Source organism: Myxine glutinosa, chromosome 4 (genome assembly GCF_964187855.1).
Source record: "Myxine glutinosa chromosome 4, kmMyxGlut1.1, whole genome shotgun sequence".
In the NCBI taxonomy this organism is placed as follows: Eukaryota; Metazoa; Chordata; class Myxini; order Myxiniformes; family Myxinidae; genus Myxine; species Myxine glutinosa.
This window is the reverse complement of record NC_136264.1, coordinates 46,527,654-46,548,387: the sequence shown is the minus strand read 5'-3', so window position 1 is coordinate 46,548,387 and position 20,734 is coordinate 46,527,654. Positions and strand designations below refer to the sequence as shown.

General features: G+C 43.6%; 1 protein-coding gene across 1 annotated transcript; it reads left to right on the top strand.

Moving 5' to 3' along the window:
* Positions 1-11,339: 11,339 nt before the first annotated feature.
* Positions 11,340-11,903, top strand: LOC144891595 (ATP-dependent DNA helicase PIF6-like). Its single transcript, XM_078775215.1, has one exon. It carries the CDS (start codon positions 11,340-11,342, stop codon positions 11,901-11,903), a length of 564 nt encoding a protein of 187 aa, XP_078631341.1.
* Positions 11,904-20,734: the final 8,831 nt, after the last annotated feature.

Below are 20,734 nucleotides of genomic sequence, written 5' to 3'. Positions count from 1 at the left end.
CCGCCTCTTTGGACCGGACCGGGTCGATTCTGCCCCTGAGCCAAGGTGCACCTTGAGCCATCGACTGCCTGCCCTCCCCTGCCATCAATCCCTGTGTGAGTCAGTCTTGTCCCGTTTGTCTGTGGTCTGTCGGGATAAGATAAGACCGTGTATAAGTGCCCACCTTTCTGTGCTGTACCTCTAGTCCGTGTAATCTAAACATTCTGCAAACCCATATTATAACCTCCTCCGGAGGTCTTGAGAACTGTACCCCTGGTGTCGTGTCATTTAACCCAGCCGTTGTGTCCTTTCCTTCATTGATCTAGCGTAGCGCGATTCGGCCAACGTTCGAGTATAATCGGGTAACTTGTGTGAACACGGCGGCCATTCCGCTCGGCCCAGCATAACATCTCAATAAGTCGTGTCCGTAACAATATATATAAATCCATGAGCAGAGTATTCTGGGAAGTCAGTGTAAGACCTCTCCCAAATTTGGATAATTTTGTACTCCCTCATTTCTTTTTATGAAGCTCATATCCATAAATAGATGTTATTCTCATATAAATTCTATCAAAAATGGAATCCCAAAATTACTCACAATTTTACTATTAATTAATGGCTGCTCATAACGCAGCACATCAAATCTTTATATTCCATCTCCCTTGACAAAAGAGATAATGTTCATAATCAAATTATATTTCTATTTTATTTTACGGATTCTCTGGATATTCAATCCCATCCACATAAAACTATCCATTTCCAGACAGGCACACTGTCGGTGTCAACAATCTTGTAAGATTGATATACAAAACAACAAAAAACAAAAACACTAACATTGACACACATAAACACACACACACATGCATTATGCGTATTTGTTTGCGTTGGAACCATTATTTACAGATCAAGATGGGTGTCAATTTTATTTCAATTTCATAAAATTTGTCCTTCAATTTTATAAATGCTAATACACAAATAGACCAAAAAGTTTATTCTTAGAAAACCCCTATAATGTCACATTGAAATTACCCTTTCAGTTCCCACCATAATTTATCCAAATTTGACTACACACCCATTTGCATGTCAGTCCACCACTGACCTATCAATCATGCGGAACACTAGTCCGAAATTCCCACCTGATCATCATGTGACTCTTGTCACTTGGTTTCAAAAAAATTTTTTTTGTGCCCAACATAAAAGATCCAATTTCGGCATTTGATCAATTAATTACTAATTTGCTTACAAGCAAAAGAAAAAATGAATAATTCTTGCTCCGAAAACCTTTTCAGACCTAAGAATCATCGACAGTTATTCATGTTTGTCCAGTATTCTAATTTGTTGAGGCCAATCATCATTTGGGATTTGCAGCAATGAAGGCCTAATCATTGTCTGAGGTACCGGTAAGCACTGGTACCCTTGATCTTGGTTTGCCCCATGAACTTGTCTTCCTGTTGACATACGGACATCTTCTTCTCCAATGTCCCATCTTTCCACACTTGAAACACCGGTTTCTGTCGTTGTCTGATCTGTGCACCTGTGCACTTGTATTGCTGGGCTGCATCTCTACATCCCTGAGTTGCCACTGCAATCTCTCGTTATCTCCTGAAACACGAAAAAATTATCTGTACCGTCCTTTTTGGGGAGACAACTGGAAATCAGATGGGACAACTGTCACTTTCATTCCTAATTTCGAGGGCAGTTGTGCATTTGTCTCCTCCACTGTATCCTGTATCCTTTTTATTTTAAGTTCTAGATCCGTTATCCGTTCTTTCTGTTCCCGTTGTCTGGATTCACCATCCCAAAGATGGAATGCAAGCCAGTCTACCGTTAGATTCTGTCTCTTCCTGGCTTTCAATCTTTGTTCCAATCTTTCCAATCGACTTCGCTCAAATGTACCATCTCTTGGAAACTCCTCATCATGTCCCTTTGTCCACAAATACCAATTCTCGACCTGCCTTATAGCTTCGGCACCATAACGGTCGTACATATGATGTGTACAAGTACCTTTTTGTGGAATCTCTGGTTGTCCTTGTGTGTTCTTGCAGGCTCCATTTCCCATTCTGCCTTTTATCAAAGTAGCGTTGGATGTGTTGTAGTTTGTTCCTCTAAAGCTTCACTCGTACCTCCAGGAAGGATCTCTCCACCTGTTCAAACGGTGATTTCCAGAGAATCTCCCTCAGCTGTGGCTTTTGCACAATCCAATCTCACAGATCAGTATTTGCAGATGAGCCGGAAGGTCAGTATGAAATGGGTGAATCCTCAGGTGTCCGCTCTGTTGACGGGGAAATCACACAATGGTAACCGCACATATATATCTGTATATAAACTCACCACCTTGCTCAATTTTCCAAGGTTGTCTTCACATTGATAATATCTCACAAAGATATCAAAGCTTCTTTCTTGAGACCGTATTTTCATCAATCAAACAATCAATATATTCAATTCAATTTATTCAGTTCAATTTATTCAGTTAAATTTATTCAATTAAATTCAATCAATTAGATTCAATCAATCAACAATTCAATCAATTATTCAATTTCAATTAATTCATCAATATTCATCAATAAATCAAATTAATCATTTTGGATGACTCCTTGCATAAGCCCTTTCCCCAATGATGTCAGGACAGGTCCATCCATTGACTGAGATCGAATCTCATCGGTCGTCACCTCTGGTTCGTACCTCATGTCAATTGATGAATCACCGTCCTGTCCTAGGGTCATATCTGACATATTTCCCCATTTTGCCTGGTCTCCACAAATTTTCTTTGCAACCACTGAAGGCAACTCATCCTTCATTCGTGAGACAGCCAAAATGGATGGCAGATATTAAAGTTCATTGGGAAAAATATCTCATCATTTTTTTTTAATAGTACCCAAATCTCTTGGCAATATAAATTTCGTAAAACTCCTGAAATAAGACTGTAAAATTCCTTCAATCATGCTAAATTTTGAAACTCCATCGCTTGTAACACCCACTTTATCCCATAGGGCTTGAAAGTTCTTTCCCAAGTTCGTGCAATCATTCTGCATTTGAACCCTATGATATCATTCATAATAATCATCATGATTTTATAGTCATGGTCCTATCATAATCATCTGTTTAAAACGAACATTTCCTTTATCACCACAACTATGTGGTATAATCAACACTAGAATAAAACTGTACATAGCAACAGGCTACCTCATGGCCACTTAGTATACCTATTGACAATAAGTCATAACAATATCGAATAATCATTGAACAATTCAAAAATCGCTTCCACTGCTCCAGCCGCAGCATTCGTCATTTTGTCTGCTCGTCCGCATGACCAAAACGAAATAAAGGGAGCTCAACCATTACACAGCGCTTTTAATGGCGCATGCCATAGGACCTCAACGCAATTTCGACTCAGCCAGAAAACGAGCAAATTTTGCAGGATGTTAACTGGAATTAGTCGTGAAAATATATCCAAAATACACAAAAAATACACACCCACAAAAATAAACAACAAACCCAAACAAACCCAAGGTCGACCCTCTTACACAGTAAATTACATCATTTCAGCATCGTATTGATTGCTGAAATATTCCAGGGTTTATACACACCTTAAAAGAGGTATGCGTGGTGTTGCCCCCTCCCACGTTTATTCCAGGGTTTATACACACCTTAAAATAGGTATGCGTGGTGTTGCCCCCTCCCACTTTTAATTCCTCATTAAATTCCTCATTAAATTCCTCATTAAATTACTTATTAAATTACTTATTAAATTACTCATTAAATTACTCATTAAATTACTTATTAAATTACTCATTAAATTACTTATTAAATTACTCATTAAGTTACTCATTAAATTACTCATTAACTTAACTTACATAGTTTCAGCATTGTATTGATTGCTGAAATATTCCAGGGTTTATACACACCTTAAAAGAGGTATGCGTGGTGTTGCCCCCTCCCACGTTTATTCCAGGGTTTATACACACCTTAAAAGAGGTATGCGTGGTGTTGCCCCCTCCCACTTTTAATTCCTCATTACATCGTTTCCATTAAAAAACATCGCTTCTACTGCTCCAGCCGCAGCATTTGTCACTTTGTTTGCTCATCCGCATGACCAAAACGAAATAAAGGGAGCTCAACCATTACACAGCGCTTTTAATGGCGCATGCCATAGAAACTCAACGCAATTTCGACTCGGCCAGCAAACGAGCAAATTTTGCAGGATGTTAACTGGAATTAGTCGTGAAAATATATCCAAAATACACAAGAAATACACACCCACACAAATATCAACATTTATTCCATTCAACAGAACAAACATTTCCTCTATCATGACATGCATGTCTTCAAAATTATATGACCAAGAGAAAAAGTAAAACTAATTAATACTGCGGGCAGTGATGATCCGGGGACCATACCGCTCCATCCTGATTGGACGAGTGCGTGCTAGAGTCGTTAACAACGACAGTCCAGATCCGATTGTTCAAAATTTCAACTCAATCGATCGAAAAAATGAACGCAGGGATGCATTTTAAAGGTGCAGTGGCACTAACTGAGTTGCCACGAATATGGCCACGAAATTGCCAATATGGCCATCACAAAATATTTTCCTTAATCAATTGGCTCATAGCATAACCAATCTGCAAGTATTTCATCCGAAGATGTATCTCTGAGGAATTTTAATTAAATAAGTCATTTATAAATCAACGAGTTAATTTATTAAATGATTAATCAATAAATCAAAATTTTTCTTGACAGCCACATCACTTGGTCAGTGTCATGTCCAAATATCAGCTTCCTTACTCAAAAGGTGCCTGAGTTAATGTAATGTAATACTGTAATAAGATTACTGCAATTACTGTAATGATTACTGTAATTACTGTAATTACCGGAACTGTAATTACTGTAATTACCTCAGGTAATTACTGTAATGTAATTACTGTAATGTAATACGAAATGTAATTAATTAAATAAGTACTTCCTTAATCGCTAATAATTAAATAACTCGTGAATTCTTATCCGATTTACTTAACATTTGAGTGTCCCCAAAACGTTGGAGCAAAACGTTGCAACAACGAAAGTGAAACGTTGTAGCGACGTTGTGGAAACGTCAGCAAAACCCAACATTTAAATGTTCCCAAAACGTTGGAGCAAAACGTTGCAACAACGAAAGTGAAACGTTGTGGCGACGTTGTGGAAACGTCAGCAAAACCCAACATTTAAATGTTCCCAAAACGTTGGAGCAAAACGTTGCAACAACGAAAGTGAAACGTTGTGGCGACGTTGTGGAAACGTCAGCAAAACCCAACATTTAAATGTTCACAAAACGTTGGAGCAAAACGTTGCAACAACGAAAGTGAAACGTTGTGGCGACGTTGTGGAAACGTCAGCAAAACCCAACATTTAAATGTTCCCAAAACGTTGGAGCAAAACGTTGCAACAACGAAAGTGAAACGTTGTGGCGACGTTGTGGAAACGTCAGCAAAACCCAACATTTAAATGTTCACAAAATGTTGGAGCAAAACGTTGCAACAACGAAAGTGAAACGTTGTGGCGACGTTGTGGAAACGTCAGCAAACCACAACATTTGAATGTTCCCAAAACGTTCCAACAACAAATGATCACAAGTAATTATCACATTGCAATGACCTCTAAACATTCCTAAACCAATAAGCTAGTCTGGCGATGCCAAATACCCCACACCCCTGTCATCCCAGAAGTCACTGTTTGCCACAACCATTATCTGGAAGTCTTTTGCTGTCAAAACTCAATTTCTCTGCTGTCAAAGGCCCAAAACCCGGCCTCTGTGACTTCTCCGCCAATTGTCACTTTCTCTTGACAAAAACAAACATCTTCTATATTTATCCCATTAAAAGTCCATTAAAATCCCATTAAAATCCCATTAAAATCCCATATCTTGTCACCCTTTGCATTGTTGAAAGCAATTAATTCCATAACTCAATATTACCTCAATTTATATATATAAAAATCCGATCCCATTAAAATCCCATTAAAATCCCATTAAAATCCCATTAAAATCCCATTAAAATCCCATATCTTGTCACCCTTTGCATTGTTGAAAGCAATTAATTCCATAACTCAATATTACCTCAATTTATATATATAAAAATCCGATCCCATTAAAATCCCATTAAAATCTTCAGACAAACCACTAGCAATATTATTCCTAGGACTAAAATTACCAGGACCATTATCAAACATTTATCAAAATATTAGGACCATCATCAAACCAATGAATGACTCAATCCTTTAATGACTACATCCAAACCCAGACATTTTGAGTTCCGTAACTTTAATACTTCAAATTTTCCATTCCTTCCCTTCCTGATCCTTAGATGTAGGGATGGGTTCTTTTTAGGATCATGTTGTATCGAGCATTATTTTCCAAAACAGTGTGAACATTAAACCACACCATTACCTCTGACATCCCACCATTAACACCAGCTTTCCCATGATGTCGCGATATGACCCCATAATCCCACAAAACTCTTCGTTGCTTTAACATCCAATATGAAAATTCTCATTTAACCCGTTCAAAGAACGTCCATTTCGCAAAATCGAACCAACCACAACCTTCGTCATTAATATCTATTGTAAGCGTGCCGAATCAGTAAGCATCACCCCTCCTATGAGCCTCGACCAGGGGGTGGTTGTTACTCACAAACACTCGTCGCTAGCTGTTCCATTGTCTGCCGATTCTCATTCTGCTGCCTATTTCCATTGAGCCATCAGAGTGGAATTTGGAATTTTTTATTTCTCTGAGCTCATGAAAGTGGTGACAATGGGTGGTCTGCCATTGCTTTTCCACAAAAGCATCTTTCACCTTTCAAAAAAATATTTGTACCAACCAAATCTGCGAGCATGGGGCGCAGAGAAAATACACAAAAAGCAACAGCCCTGGCTTTGCTTCCTGGAAACTTCCTGGAAGCTTCCTGCAAAACGCTTTGCTTCTCGCAAAACGTCCGCCAATGGGAACTAGAGGGAGGGGAGGGAGAAGGAGCGGGAGCAAGAGACAGGGTGCCGGAATGGACATGAGGGACAATGAGGGACAGTGAGGGAGTGTTGGTATGCAATTTTCATCCAATCGCCATCTTTCACAATAATTCTGGACCGGCATGAGGTGGGGTTGTCTGCCATGAATTTATTTGTTGATCGAACGAGTTTTAGACATGGCGGGAAAACTGAAAAAAAATATTTCTCTCCTCCACCCCTTTTTTTTTTTTTTTTTTTTTTTACTTTGGACCCACGGCTTTCGTCCTACACAATTCCGTTTAATTTGTCTAAATCCGACCAGTCGTTCCAAAGATATAAGCCGTTTTGTCGCAATACCATAAATTGGAATGAGGTAAAAATATATATATATAAATATAATTCCATTTCCCGGCTCCCTGTCGCACGCCGAGCAAGTCGCGTGCTTTGAGCAAGTGCAAAAAAAAAAAAAAACTACTTTACACGTGTACGGGTGTGTAAACGAATGTACCGGCCTTACACGACTTGGAAGCAAATGGTCGCATGGTGCACTCATGCTCCGTTTGCTCCCAGGTCACAGTAAGGCCCTTAATGACCAGCGCCGACCTGGTGCATTTTATTTAGACAGCGCAAAAAATACGTATTTACAGAAATCATTTAGAAAAACACGAATAATAGCTACAATCGTTTATCGAAGTACCATTCGTGACTTCATCACGCCACCTATATCGCGGCATCGGTGCGCAAGGAAGCCCCAGACCACCTCCTCCACCATGTATGTACAAAATTATTCCAGGTTCGGAAATCATACTGGACAAAAACAAGACACACTTACCTTTTAAAGACTTGTTTGTGTCCAGTTGATGTCAGCGGTGCCTCCATATGTAGGGGAAGTATTGGGGGAGACTCATGACTCCAATGACCGGACACAGGTTTTACAAAAGGTCATGACTTTATTATTTAACTGGTTGTTCACTTTCATTCCAATACCAAATAACTACCATTTAACTCAATGGACCAGGTCACTCTATCCGCATGGTCCTTCTCGTTCGGCCGATGTTCCTCCGCCATTCCCGTCGGGCAGAGGTTCTGATGATGGGCGCTCGTTCGCTCCGTCGAGCAGGAGTTATCGTGGCAAGTCTCCTTGACTCAACGTTTGCTCTGGTTTATATGGACAAAATGGAGTTAATCCCCTGTCCGCTGAATGTTAATCCTTTCTCCGCTAATGCCCCGAGGTCATGCATGCACCGAGTCCTGGCATCAGCTCGCTCCCCTCCTGCTGCGAGTTCCGTTTACCAAACGATAGGGGGGTGCTCCAGCCAGGGGCTGTGACCAGGTGGACAAGAGATTACCATGTGCGTGCACATTCTTGGCATCCATTTACGAAATCGTTACCAGTCTTTAATCAATAAGTTACCAGTGCCAATCAATAAGTTACACTGAGTTACACTTCCACAGCCTCTACGGATGCGCATGTCATCCCAACAACCAGCACTCAATCTTTCCCCTGCTTATCTATTCCTTTAAGAATAAGAATATTAATAATAAAAAAGACGTAAAATGTCATAACCCCCGTGGTTTTAGGAATTTTGCTGTATGGAGTTAAAAGCCATCAGTCAGCCATCTTTGGTCGGATTACAAAACAAAATCTTCTGCATATGTGCACCCTCATGTATTGTCTGTGTGCCTAGTTTGAACAAAATGTGTGCTCGCATGTCGAGAAATGGTTGGGCACACGTTTAACAAGATGGCCGACAGTCGGCCCATCTTGGATCTGATCTCCAAAAAAAAAGACGTGTGTGTGTGTACGTATGTATATATATATATATATATATATATATATATATATATATATAGATAGATATATATAGATAGATATATATATATATGTATATATATATAGATATATATTGTTGCGGATATGGGATTTGCATCCATCCATATCCGCTTGTAAATATTCCCCTATTTCCTCAATACTTCCCAACTATCCCCAATCCCCCATTCCCTAGTCCCATTTTCTGTAAACAACACTCTGTAGACCCGACCTCCCCCTATTTCCCCCATTAAATGTCGTGCCCAGGTTCACCGCATCTCATGTAAGACAACTATAGGACATCTTGCTAGTTATTCTTAGTCTATGTCAGTTAAGGACTCGTTTCCATTAATTCTGACCCTTCGTTGCACCAGAATGTGATTGTATGGCACCGTTAGGAAGTTTAGGACCTCCCAATACCTCCCCGCATCTCTTCCTCATGGTTCAGCAACAACAACAACAACAACAACAACAACAGCAACGGCGGCGGCGTGCACAGGGAGTGCGCGTCCTCACTCCGGCTTGGTTGGTAGGGGGTGTTGGGAGGGCATGGGGCCTTCCCAGCGAGCCGCCATCGAACATGTGCTCGACGGGGTTACCAAATAGGGGCTCCCTGTCAGCTCCTCGTCAAGGGCGGAGCCCGGTAACCCCCGCACCCAATGGAAGCGGCGGACCGGTCCCATCTGGGGCGGAGCCAACCAGCCGAGGGCGTGTCACTCCCCGCTGAGCATGCGCAGGAAGAGGGAGGTGACGGCAGATGCGCGCTGAGCTTGAAGCAAGCAAGACGTACCCTCCGAGCGCTGTGAGGCCTCCCTGCATCTCTTGGACCGTGCTTGATCCTGTCCCCGAGCCAAGGTGCACCTTGTGCTATCGAACTACCTGTCCTTCCCTGCCATCAATCCCTGTGTAAGTCAGCCTTGTTCCGTTTGTCTGTGGTCTGTCTGGGATAAGATAAGACTGTAATTAAGTGCCTATCTCTTCTGTGCCTTTACCTCACTACCTTGTAATCTACCCCTTTTCACCACCACTGTAATTATATCCTCCTCCGGAGGTCTTGAGAACTGTACCCCTTGCGTCGTTGTGTCCTTTCCATCATTGATTTAGCATAGCGCGATTTGGTCAACGTCTGGGTGGAATCGGGGTCTAGTCGGGGAATAACTGTTAGGTCGCGGTAATACACCACCGCTCCGTCGAAATAACATCTAACCGCGATTCGTAACAATATATATGTATATATATATATATATATATATATCACAGTTTGTGTGTGTGTGTGTGTGTGTGTGTGTGTGTGTGTAATGTTACCGATAGACTCCTAAACGGCGAGGCTCACGTGCTTGATATTTGGCATAGACATGGCCATTGAGCCTGGGAAGAACATGGCCTCCCTAAAGATATTTGACGAGATCCATATTTTTTATTCATATTTACCTCAGCGCATTTCAGCGAGGAATATTATACATGGAATCTGAGCCGGTGGCAGAGCAGCGTGCTGATTCGCTCAGAGCGATCACGTGATGTTCCATCCTTGCCGCCATAAACTCACAGTTACGCGTTCGCACGTAATTCATAGCGAAAAGCGATTGCGTTTTTTCACGTTTCAGCGAGGAACATTGCCATTCACACCACATAGGTTTTTTTTTCTTTCATCTTTAGATCCATATTTTTTTTCAGCGAGGAATATTATACACGGAATCTGAGCCAGTGGCAGAGCAGCGCGCTGAATCGCTCAGAGCGATCACGTGATGTTCCATCCTTGCCGCCATAAACGCACAGTTACGCGTTCGCACGTAATTCAGAGCGAAAAGCGATTGCGTTTTTTCACATTTCAGCGAGGAACATTGCCATTCACACCACATAGGTTTGTTTTTTTTTCATCTTTAGATCCATATTTTTTGCCATAACGTAGTGCATTATGGCTCGCTCGAGCTCGAGTTAGCCAATCACCTGGGGCAATGAGGCCACTTTGGCCATGCCCACGACACGACGCAGAGTTGCAATCTTGCGTTTGCCTCGTTTGTTACCACATGTAAACGTAAAAGTGAAAAAAATAGAATTTGTCTTCGAGTGAGTGACTGGAAGACTGACTGTGATAAAGGCAATGGCATCGAAGAAAAGAAATTTGTTGCGTTCAACCTCCCGAGCAAGGAAAATCGCTGACCAGAGACTCCATGAAACCGATGAAGATACTTTTCACCATCGACAAGCCAATCAAGAATGTGTCTCTAGATTCAAACAGCAAGAGACAGAAGATGAGACAGAGGCACGTCTAAACGCCAATCAACAACGTCTGGCGAGGGCCAGACAGCGAGAGACAGAAGATCCAGAAGAAGACAGAAGAAGCTTCGAAGACAGAAGGCAGACAGAAGTCAGAGACAGAAGGCATCTCCTCTCTGGTCAAAAGTGACGAAGTCGAAACTCAGCACAAACATGCGTGTCACCCTTCATGGAGATGTAGCCGCAGGGCGCCTTTTCAGCGAAGCTGTTACAGATCGGAAACGGAGATTTGGAGACGTTCCCTGAAGATGGACAGGACATCGTACCATGCGGCAACAATGTCACCACGGCTGACGAACTCATGGCGAACGTCTTCCCCAACATCCCCGCCAACTACCGAAATCACTCCTGGCTCTGTGAAAGGGCAATTCTAGCCCCAAGGAACGATGCAGTGGACAAAATCAATTTGGATCTTCTGCAGACTATTCCTGGGGATCTAAGAACTTACCGATCTGTCGACTCAATCCAAAACGACCACGAGACTGTCCATTACCCGGTAGAGTTCCTCAATTCGCTACAGCCTCCGGGTGTGCCTCCCCACATACTCCATCGAAAGGAAGGTGCTCCAATCATCCTCCTGAGAAATATCGATCCTCCAAAACTGTGCAACGGCACACGACTGGCTAACAAAAAGTTGATGCCTCACGTAATTGAGGCCAACATACTTACGGGAAACTATAGCGGGGAACAGGTCTTCATTCCGAGGATACCAATCATACCATCTGATCTGCCATTCGAGTTCAAAAGGCTCCAATTCCCCGTACGGCTCAGCTTTGCCATGACCATCAACAAGGCGCAAGGACAATCTCTCAAGGTGGTCGGACTGAACCTTGATTCCCCGTGCTTCTCCCATGGCCAACTATAAGTAGGATGTAGTCGGGTAGGACAAGAGAACAATCTATACATCCTATCCGAACAAGGAAAGACAAAGAACATTGTTTACAAAGGAAGCACTGCGTAATTAACTACGTGTCTGGTGTGTTGTGATGATTGTGAGAATATCGATTCTGATTCTGATTCTGATCTGATTTTTATGTGTATTTATGTGTATTTTATGTATTTATGTGTATTAAAAAAAACACACAAAAAGGCACGAAGGAAAATAGTTAATTACTCCGACACATTTAGCTGCGGTGATTGAAAAATCACCAGACAATTGTTGCTGTTTTGATGCTTTTTACTGCTGTTTTGACGCTTTTACATTGCTGTTTTGATGCTTTTTCACTGCTGTTCTGATGCTTTTTCACTGCTGTTTTGATGCTTTTTCACAGCTGTTCTGATGGTTTTTTGCCATTTTTTAAAATTTAAAAATCTCATTTCAAAAAAACAAAATCCAAAAAAATCTCACAATGATGACATATAATTCACAGAAAACGTTGAAGCAACCACGTAATATTGCGGTGATGTTTAACTCTGAGTGAGAATAGTTCTAAATTTTAAAAACTTTCATCTGATATTTGTGATTTATTTCAAACAGGCTGTATTTCCCATCTACATGGCCATGTATTCCTATTAACGTTATGTAAAGTACATAAATTGTGTGGATTACATCATTTATGGATGTGATCAATTGCCAGTAACCATCTATATCCCTCCCCTCCCCTTCCCTCCTCCCCCTCCCTCCCCCTCCCCCTCCCCTTCCCCCTCCCTTCCCCCTCCACCCTACCCTCTCCCCTTCTGCCCTCCCCCTCCCTTTTCCCCCTACCCCTCCCTTTCCCCCCTACCCCTTCCTTTCCCCCCTACCCCTTCCCCTTCCCCCTCCCCCTCCCCCTCCCCTTCCCCCTACCCTCCCCCTCCCTTCCCCCTCCCTTCCCCCTCCACCCTGTCCTCTCCCCTTCCCACCTTCCCCTCCCCTCCACCCTCTAGACGGGTCAATATACTGCCTGACCCCAAAAAAATTGCAAATTTTTGTTTTATGCTTATTTCTAGTAGTTTATGAAGTGGAAGACAACATATTAAAAGTTGGACAATTTTGACGCATGGGAAAGTCCCTCAGTGACGTCAGAAAACAAGATGGCTGCCGGCAGATAAAACGTAAAAAAATTGACTGATAATCATCAGACCACTAACAATTTAAAGTTAATTTTGCACCAATATTTGTATTATGATCGTTGCTGGTAGTTTATGCAGTGCTAATCCTGAGACCATTCGCAATTTAAAGTAAATATTTGCACAAATATATGTTCTTTGATTGTTTCTGCCAGTCTATGACATGGAAAGCAACATATAAAAAATTGGACAATTTTGACACATGTGGAAGTACCATATGCCTTCTAGTCTTAGATTCCAGTTTCATCGTCCTCCTCCTCCTCCTCTATGTCTGGTTCAACACTCATATTGTCACAGTTGCTGTCCTGGCAATGTCCACATGCACTGGTGCACTCTAATCCATGCTTCCTACATGAACACCTTAGTGTTTTGCACCCCCCTGAACAGTTGCAGTGAATCATCTGAAGTAGTATGTCTGGAGCAGGGCTTTTGTCTGTCATCACTGGAACAAGTTTTCCTCCTTCTACCTTCCATCCCCACTCCGTTGGCTCCATTCCACAACAAAGGCCCATCCATTCCATTACCTGGTAATAGGTCCGCAGAGAATGAAACTTGCAGGCAGCGGATGTGGGTGGCAGTCTTTCAGGAGTGACAAATGCCTTAGCCCTTGCAACCTTTTTGCAGAGAATGTTGTATCTGATCGATGCCAATGAGTCGTTCTGATTTGCTTTAAACAATGCCACCATTGCTCTGCAGCCTGCAGTTTCAATAACATCCTGACTCTGCTGTGGTTTACAGAACACCTTTGAGCTGTCTATCAGTTCCTTTTCTTTCTTGATGATTCTTTGAAACCCTGACTTCTTTCCAATCGCAAAGACACGAGACGTTGCGTCACAGCCAGTTAATGCATGAAGGAACAATATATCTCTGCAGGCTGCATTTCCAAGTATCTGCTGAAGGACTTTGATATTGTAGACATTTGATTTTGCCTTGTCAGAACGGAAATAGAGTTCAATGCAGTTTGTCTCCACCATATAGAAGAGCAGGAGGAGAAGGAGATCTGTATCTTCTCCAATGAGGGTTGTAGATCTGGAAGCCGCATTTGCGACGGCCGCTTTTGCAATCTCAACATCAGCATCTCCCTCTGCTTGGATCACCTCACAGCCTTCCTTGTGCAACACCTCTATAATCAACAGTATCATTGCCTGCTTGTTTGACTCATTCGACAGAAAGTCCTCCTTTTTCCCAACAAATTTTGTTGACTCCGTAATGTTAACCTTGGTGGCATTCTTGTTTCTATTCCGACGTTGATGAGAACAGTCCTTTGTGCTTGGCCCAGCCTCATAACCATCAAACACAACAGTAGCTTTGCCATAGTGTCGTACTGTAAATGAGGCATATTCATCTGCAATGGAACTGTAGGTGAATCCCTCTGTCCACTTTAAGCGGTGAATAAGTGATCCCCCGTCAAGAACATAGTGATCTGTTCCTGGAACTGTCTGGTTGACAGCATTGTCAGATTTGGTTGTAGCATAATTCCTTATTGCCTCCGCCAACTGTGGTTTATCTGGCTGGCGCAGGATGTTTTTTGCCTCAAAAAGAGACATTGGGTATGGGCAGAGTTCATATTTCATCACTTCACCTATCTGGAGATCTCCCGTCTGTGACACCACTAAGAACCTCTGGAATAGTAACGCTGGATCTATTGTGCGGTCCTCAGCAACTTTGACTGCCCTGCTGAATGCAAGTGTCTTGGCTTTAGAACTCCTTTTGTGTGAATAGGAGTAAGCTGGGTGATCATCCATCTTCTTGACAATGTCACTACCTACTTTGAATAGGTCATGAACATTGACATCCTCATTTGCAGTAACCCCTGTGATGATATTGCGCAATGACTTGTCATCAGAAAATGGTGTGAAGCTGTCCAGTTTTTCGGCAACTTTGCCACGATCAGCTTCATCTCGACTCACCCTGGATGTTGTCAACTCCTTATGTTGTTCACTTGTTGAGTAGCTACTCGAGGTCAGTTCTTGCATAGCAAGGTTGTAGGAGGACGATATGGTTGAAGACAGAGTCCAAACTGCTCTCTGGTGCTCTGACATCCCACTTCCTCGAGTCAGCCCCCCTTGGCTTTTCAGTGAGCGCATTAATGTCTGTTCTATCACAAGATCAGAGCCTAGGCCAGCCCAGTATTGGTCACTGCGCCGGATTACATGATAACCAGATTGGAACTTCTGATGAACCTCAGGGTTGTCATCCTCTAACGCAAGCATCTTCTCGAGATAGAGTCGAGCTGACTTCAGGTAATTGGGATGGCCAGCAGCTGCAAATATCGGCAAGCAAGCTGATATGGCTTGGAGATGCATCTCCCAGGACCCCGTCCGATCAGCTGCCACAAGTGCCCTTGCAATTCCCAACATACGCTGGTAGTTGATCCAAAGTGCACTGGTTTTCGAGTCCTTTGCAAGTTTATTCCTTTCCTGATTCAATCTATTGTCAATGAAATGAATGCACTCTGATTGCAACACAGACTCTATAGTGTCACTTTCGACAGTCTCCAGGGAAATGTACAGTCGCTCCAGTTCTGCCACTTGTTCTTGAAACCCAGGGTCAACATCCACAATCTTGCCAACAACCTGACGTGTAAGACACTGATCCACAAGCAAATGGCCACGAAAAGCACGTTGCACCGCCTTCCCACTCAGCATGTGCACAACAGCATTTTGACCATACACTGTTTCCAGGATCTCTTTCAGTCCACTTCCATCCATCAAACTTCCAATGGCACCCAACAAATTCATTAATGTGTGGAAGCTCCCAAGCAGTAGCACTGCATTATGGATTGGGTTATCAGCAGGAAGAGCATTCACTATCTCAGAGGCCTTCCAAAACAGCGGTTGGTCAAATGTGATGATTGCTGGCATGTTGTGTTTTGATGCAAGTTTGCTCAGGTAATCAAGAGTTGACAAGATGCAGGTTTTGTCACCTGGGTTCATATCAATCATTGGGAGAAACTGTATTGAGGCTTTCCCTGGGTGATCACACTCCTCATGCAGAAAGTGCATCATGCCTTGCCAATTTGGTGCACTCTTTTCGAAGCAAAATGACATCTCCCATAATATGTCAATTGGGCGATCACAAATTGATAACAAAGGGAGGGGCTGAAATTTGAGGTTGCGGTTGACGTGCTCTGCATAGCGGTAATCTATTATATTGATCTTCGTCAGTTCGACGAGCTTCCTGTCAGACATTTTCTTTCTAGATATGATGTGGCTAGATTGACGCCCTGGTGTAATAGCTGCTATCATGCCCATCCCATGAAAGGTACCCTTTCCATCCAACGTTATGATGTTGTGGTCCACATTGTCTCCAGCAAATAACAAGGATGTATCAAGAATGTCGGTGTCACCTCCAAACACATCCGGAGCAAGAGAAGAGGCTGCATTTACTTCAAACCGTTGCACTTCGGAGTAAGATGAGGAAAAGCCAAAGGTTGATAGACTATCTATCAAGAAACGAGACCTATACAAGTGATGCATTTGCACTGCAAGACCAAGCTGCAATGGTGCAATTACAGCTGTATTGTATTGTATCTCCAATGTTTACCATACAACGTTGTCCAATTGAGTCCTAATTAGGTGTAATTAACTAATTCATGTGGAGTTGTTACTCAGTCAAGCTGCACAACTACCAGTGAGGAATTAGGTCATTAGCCTACATGCTGGGAGGTCATATTGTTAAAGACATGTGTCAGGTAGCAGATGTAAACATTGTTAAAGACACGAAACAAGTGTTATAAAATGTTGCCTTTGCAGCTGGTCTCAGTGGAACAAATTAATTTATATAAACAAAAAGAAACAAAAATAAAAAACCAAAGACGTTTTCGACGTAGTGAATCGTGCATGGTTTTGTGACATTTTTATCATGTCAAAATTTTTTACTTTCCCATGGTCCATTTCTGTCCAACTTTTGATATGTTCCTAAGTAAGTCTTAAAATATAAGGAAATGCAATAAAACTAAAATTTGCAATTTTTTTGGGGTACGGCTGTTCTGGTTGTATATTGACCCGTCTACTCCCCCTCCCCTCCCCCCTACCCCTCCATTCCCCCTCCACCTCCCCCTCCCCCATCTTCTCCCCTCCCCCCCTCTCCTCCCCTCCCCCCCGTTCCCCTCCACTCCCCTTCCGCCTCCCCCTCCCCTCCCGGCAATGCTGGGTACTTCTGCTAGTATATATCTCTATATATAAAACAGTTTGTGTGTGTGTAATGTTACCGATAGACTCCTAAACGGAGAGGCTCACGTGCTTGATATTTGGCATAGACATGGCCATTGAGCCTGGGAAGGATATGGCCTCACTAAAAATATTTGACGAGATCCATATTTTTTATTCATATTTACCTCAGCGCATTTCAGCGAGGAATATTATAAACGGATTCTGAGCCGGTGGCAGAGCAGCGCGCTGATTCGCTCAGAGCGATCACGTAATGATCCAGCCTTGCCGCCATAATCTCACAATTACGCGTTCGCACGTAATTCAGAGCGAAAAGCGATTGCGTTTTTTCACATTTCAGCGAGGAACTGCCATTCACACCACATAAGGTTTTTTTTCTTTCATCTTTAGATCCATATTTTTAGCCATAACGTAGCGAGGAATATTATACACGGATTCTGAGCCGGTGGCAGAGCAGCACGCTGATTCACTCAGAGCGATCACGTGATGTTCCAGCCTTGCCGCCATAATCTCACAGTTACGTGTTCGCATGTGTTACGTGGTCCTCCCTGTGACCGCCTGGTCTCGGTGACCCCCGGACTTTGAGAGGAACCCCGCCAGAAAGATATATGATTTATACGCTTTCGTAACGCAATCAATACTAATTAAACCCTCCGGTGGACCAACGAAGGAAATAATCCCAAATCAATAAGGAAATCACACCAAGGATCCGGATCAATCAACAATATATTCACCCCTGGGTAGAATCATCCACAACACAATACTTCAACGCTCAGTATGAATATTCCAACAATATTGCTAAGATGGCCATCTTATATATTTCCCCCCTTGACCCCACTCACTGCACCCTCAATAGTCACTGTCCCTCACAATGTCTCTGGGCCCCTCCAGACCAAGGGGAAGGTCGACTTCTCCGCACACGGGCGGTTGAACAGACCCTGGCTGACGTGCTCCAAACGTGCACGTCCCATACCAGGAACGGTTGCTGCAGCGGACACCTCCTCGGGACGCCACCGGGGTCGGAGCCCGTGATTGCGGCCTCTGGGCTGTGAACGGCTCGCAAAGCGCGCGAGGCCCAAGGTGCGGCCCATACACGCCCTCGTAGGCATCGAGGCGAACAGTGCCGGACGCTTGGTTCCTTCCAGGAACCCACGGCAACCTGACACGTAACCGGCAATCACCCCGCGCAGGTAACTCCTCTCGCCAGACGGGCTTTTCAAACTCAGCGTTCCAAAGCAGGTAAAGATCGACTCGGCTCGCGTCGGAGCTGGTCGAGGATCAAGATGGCCGCTTCTCTCTCGACCTTGTCTTTTTTCTTCTTCTGGTTCACCACCCCGTTTCCGGTCTCCTGTTGTCAGGAGCGCTTCTAACCATTTAACCACAACAACCTTTAATAGAATAAACATTAATAAGCAATGACCTGAATAGTAATTCACATAAATCTGGAATCCGTAACACTCCCCCCCTTCAAGAAAGAAAGTTTGAACCCAGCGAAAACTTTCTTTGCAGGCCAACTTTGATAAACAAACAAGATAACTCACACCCCAAATCATCAGTTCCCCCGGGCACAATTATCACATCTCAAAAAACAAAGCAACAAAATTTCACAAAACCCCCAGAGATTCCAAAGGTAATTCACTCTGGACCAAGCGTCAACACTTCTAGTTTCTCTTGAATGCCGGTTAAGGGGTGGTGACCAAAACCCCAAAGTTAAACAACTCGATAGCACTTTTTCAGGAGGCCAAGCTGAGTATACACTACATGGACGCCTTAAGGAATGTGGAGTTCACGGTTAGTCCGGGGAAGAAAGTTCATTACATGGATGCCTTTAAGAACGTGGCATTCACGGTTAGTCCGTGTATGAGAAACTAGAACAACTCGGCTCCGCCGTATATAGTGCTTCAACTTCTCCGGACTCCTAACAGTTACGGTGGGACCACTTGACCCAGTAGTCATCTGACTGGCAGTCTCCGTCTCGGCCAGTGCTCTGACAATCATTATTTCGGGGGATGCCGTAACTCTGGGACCCTCCATAGTAATATCGGCTGCTGCCAACACCAAAACTACCGCCAAGTTGTCCTCTTCAGAAGACCTCTCGACGCATACGAAATGCCTTCCCTACTGTTATGGTCCGACCCTCCAAATCCTTACCATTCCAATTCTTCTCTGCCTCTCTGGCGTCTTTTGTGCTTGCAAACGTGACAAAGCCGAACCCTCTTGAATGTTGCGTTTCCCTGTCTTTTACCAACCGCACTTCCACCAGCGGCCCATATCTGTTGAAGACAGAGGGTCAGAACTTCTTCCTCTGTTTTGAAGTTCAGTCCACCTACAAATAACTTGGTACTTTCGTCACCCTCCCGAACGGTTGTGGTGTTATTTTCCCTGCTGGGCTCTTTACCAACCCTCGGGTTACCATAAACTTGACCCCCGGCCAAATCATTCCCGATAACCACAGATACTCCCTCTACAGGAAGCGTGGCTTGTAAACCGACAGTGACCGGTCCTGACACCAAATCGGATTCCAAATGGATGACATGAAGTGGGGCACTAACACAGCCACTGATCCCTTGTAACCGAACACTATCACCAGTTGCTGTACTCTTTGACAATGGCAAAATGCCTTCAAGCATTAAGGATTGATGGGCTCCTGTGTCCCTCAATACCCTAACAGGTCTTGGGTTAGTCAAGTCTCCCTCTAGTGAGACAAACCCCTCATAAATAAATGGTTGGTAACTCTTCTGTGGGCGATTTCTTACGTTTGCCATCGCATTCGGAGTTGTACTAGTCGGACTCCGCTCTGGGTTGTCCCTTTTCATGAGGTAATAACTGGACATCAAGTGTCCAGGTTTTTTGCAAAAGGCGCAAGTAGGCCCGAAGGAAAAACTCGTGGTCTGCCTCGGGCCCCCTGGGAAATAAGTTTGTCTTGGGCCCGTAGCCCCCTGATTTCGAACAGTTGGGGTATCAGAATTGTCCCCATAATCCTCTCGAGGCCGCCGCCATGTATTGTCGTTCTCCGCACCGGGTGTTCCATAACTCCCCTGCTGAACTCTAGGCGAGGAGTTAGGTTTGTGGACCCCTATCCAGTGTGTTAAGGCATAATCATCTGCCATGGTGGCTGCGTCCCACAACTTTGGTACTTTATTTTCCTGCAGGTACACTTTGATGTCCTCGTGGACACACTGTTGAAATTCCTCCACCAGGATCAAGTCACGCAATGCTTCGAAGTCTTTCCCGACTCCTTTTGACTCACACCACCGATCAAACATGTTTTCTTTCACTCTGGCAAACTCCACATGGGTCTCACTCTCCCTCTTCCTGGCATTCCTCAATTTTTGCCGGTAAGCTTCAGGAACCAACTCATAGGCTTTGAGAATGTGCTTCTTCAATACCTCATAATCTGCACATTGGTCCATTGGTAGCGCCGAATAAATATCTTGAGCTTTACCCACCAGCACACTTTGCACTAGTATGGTCC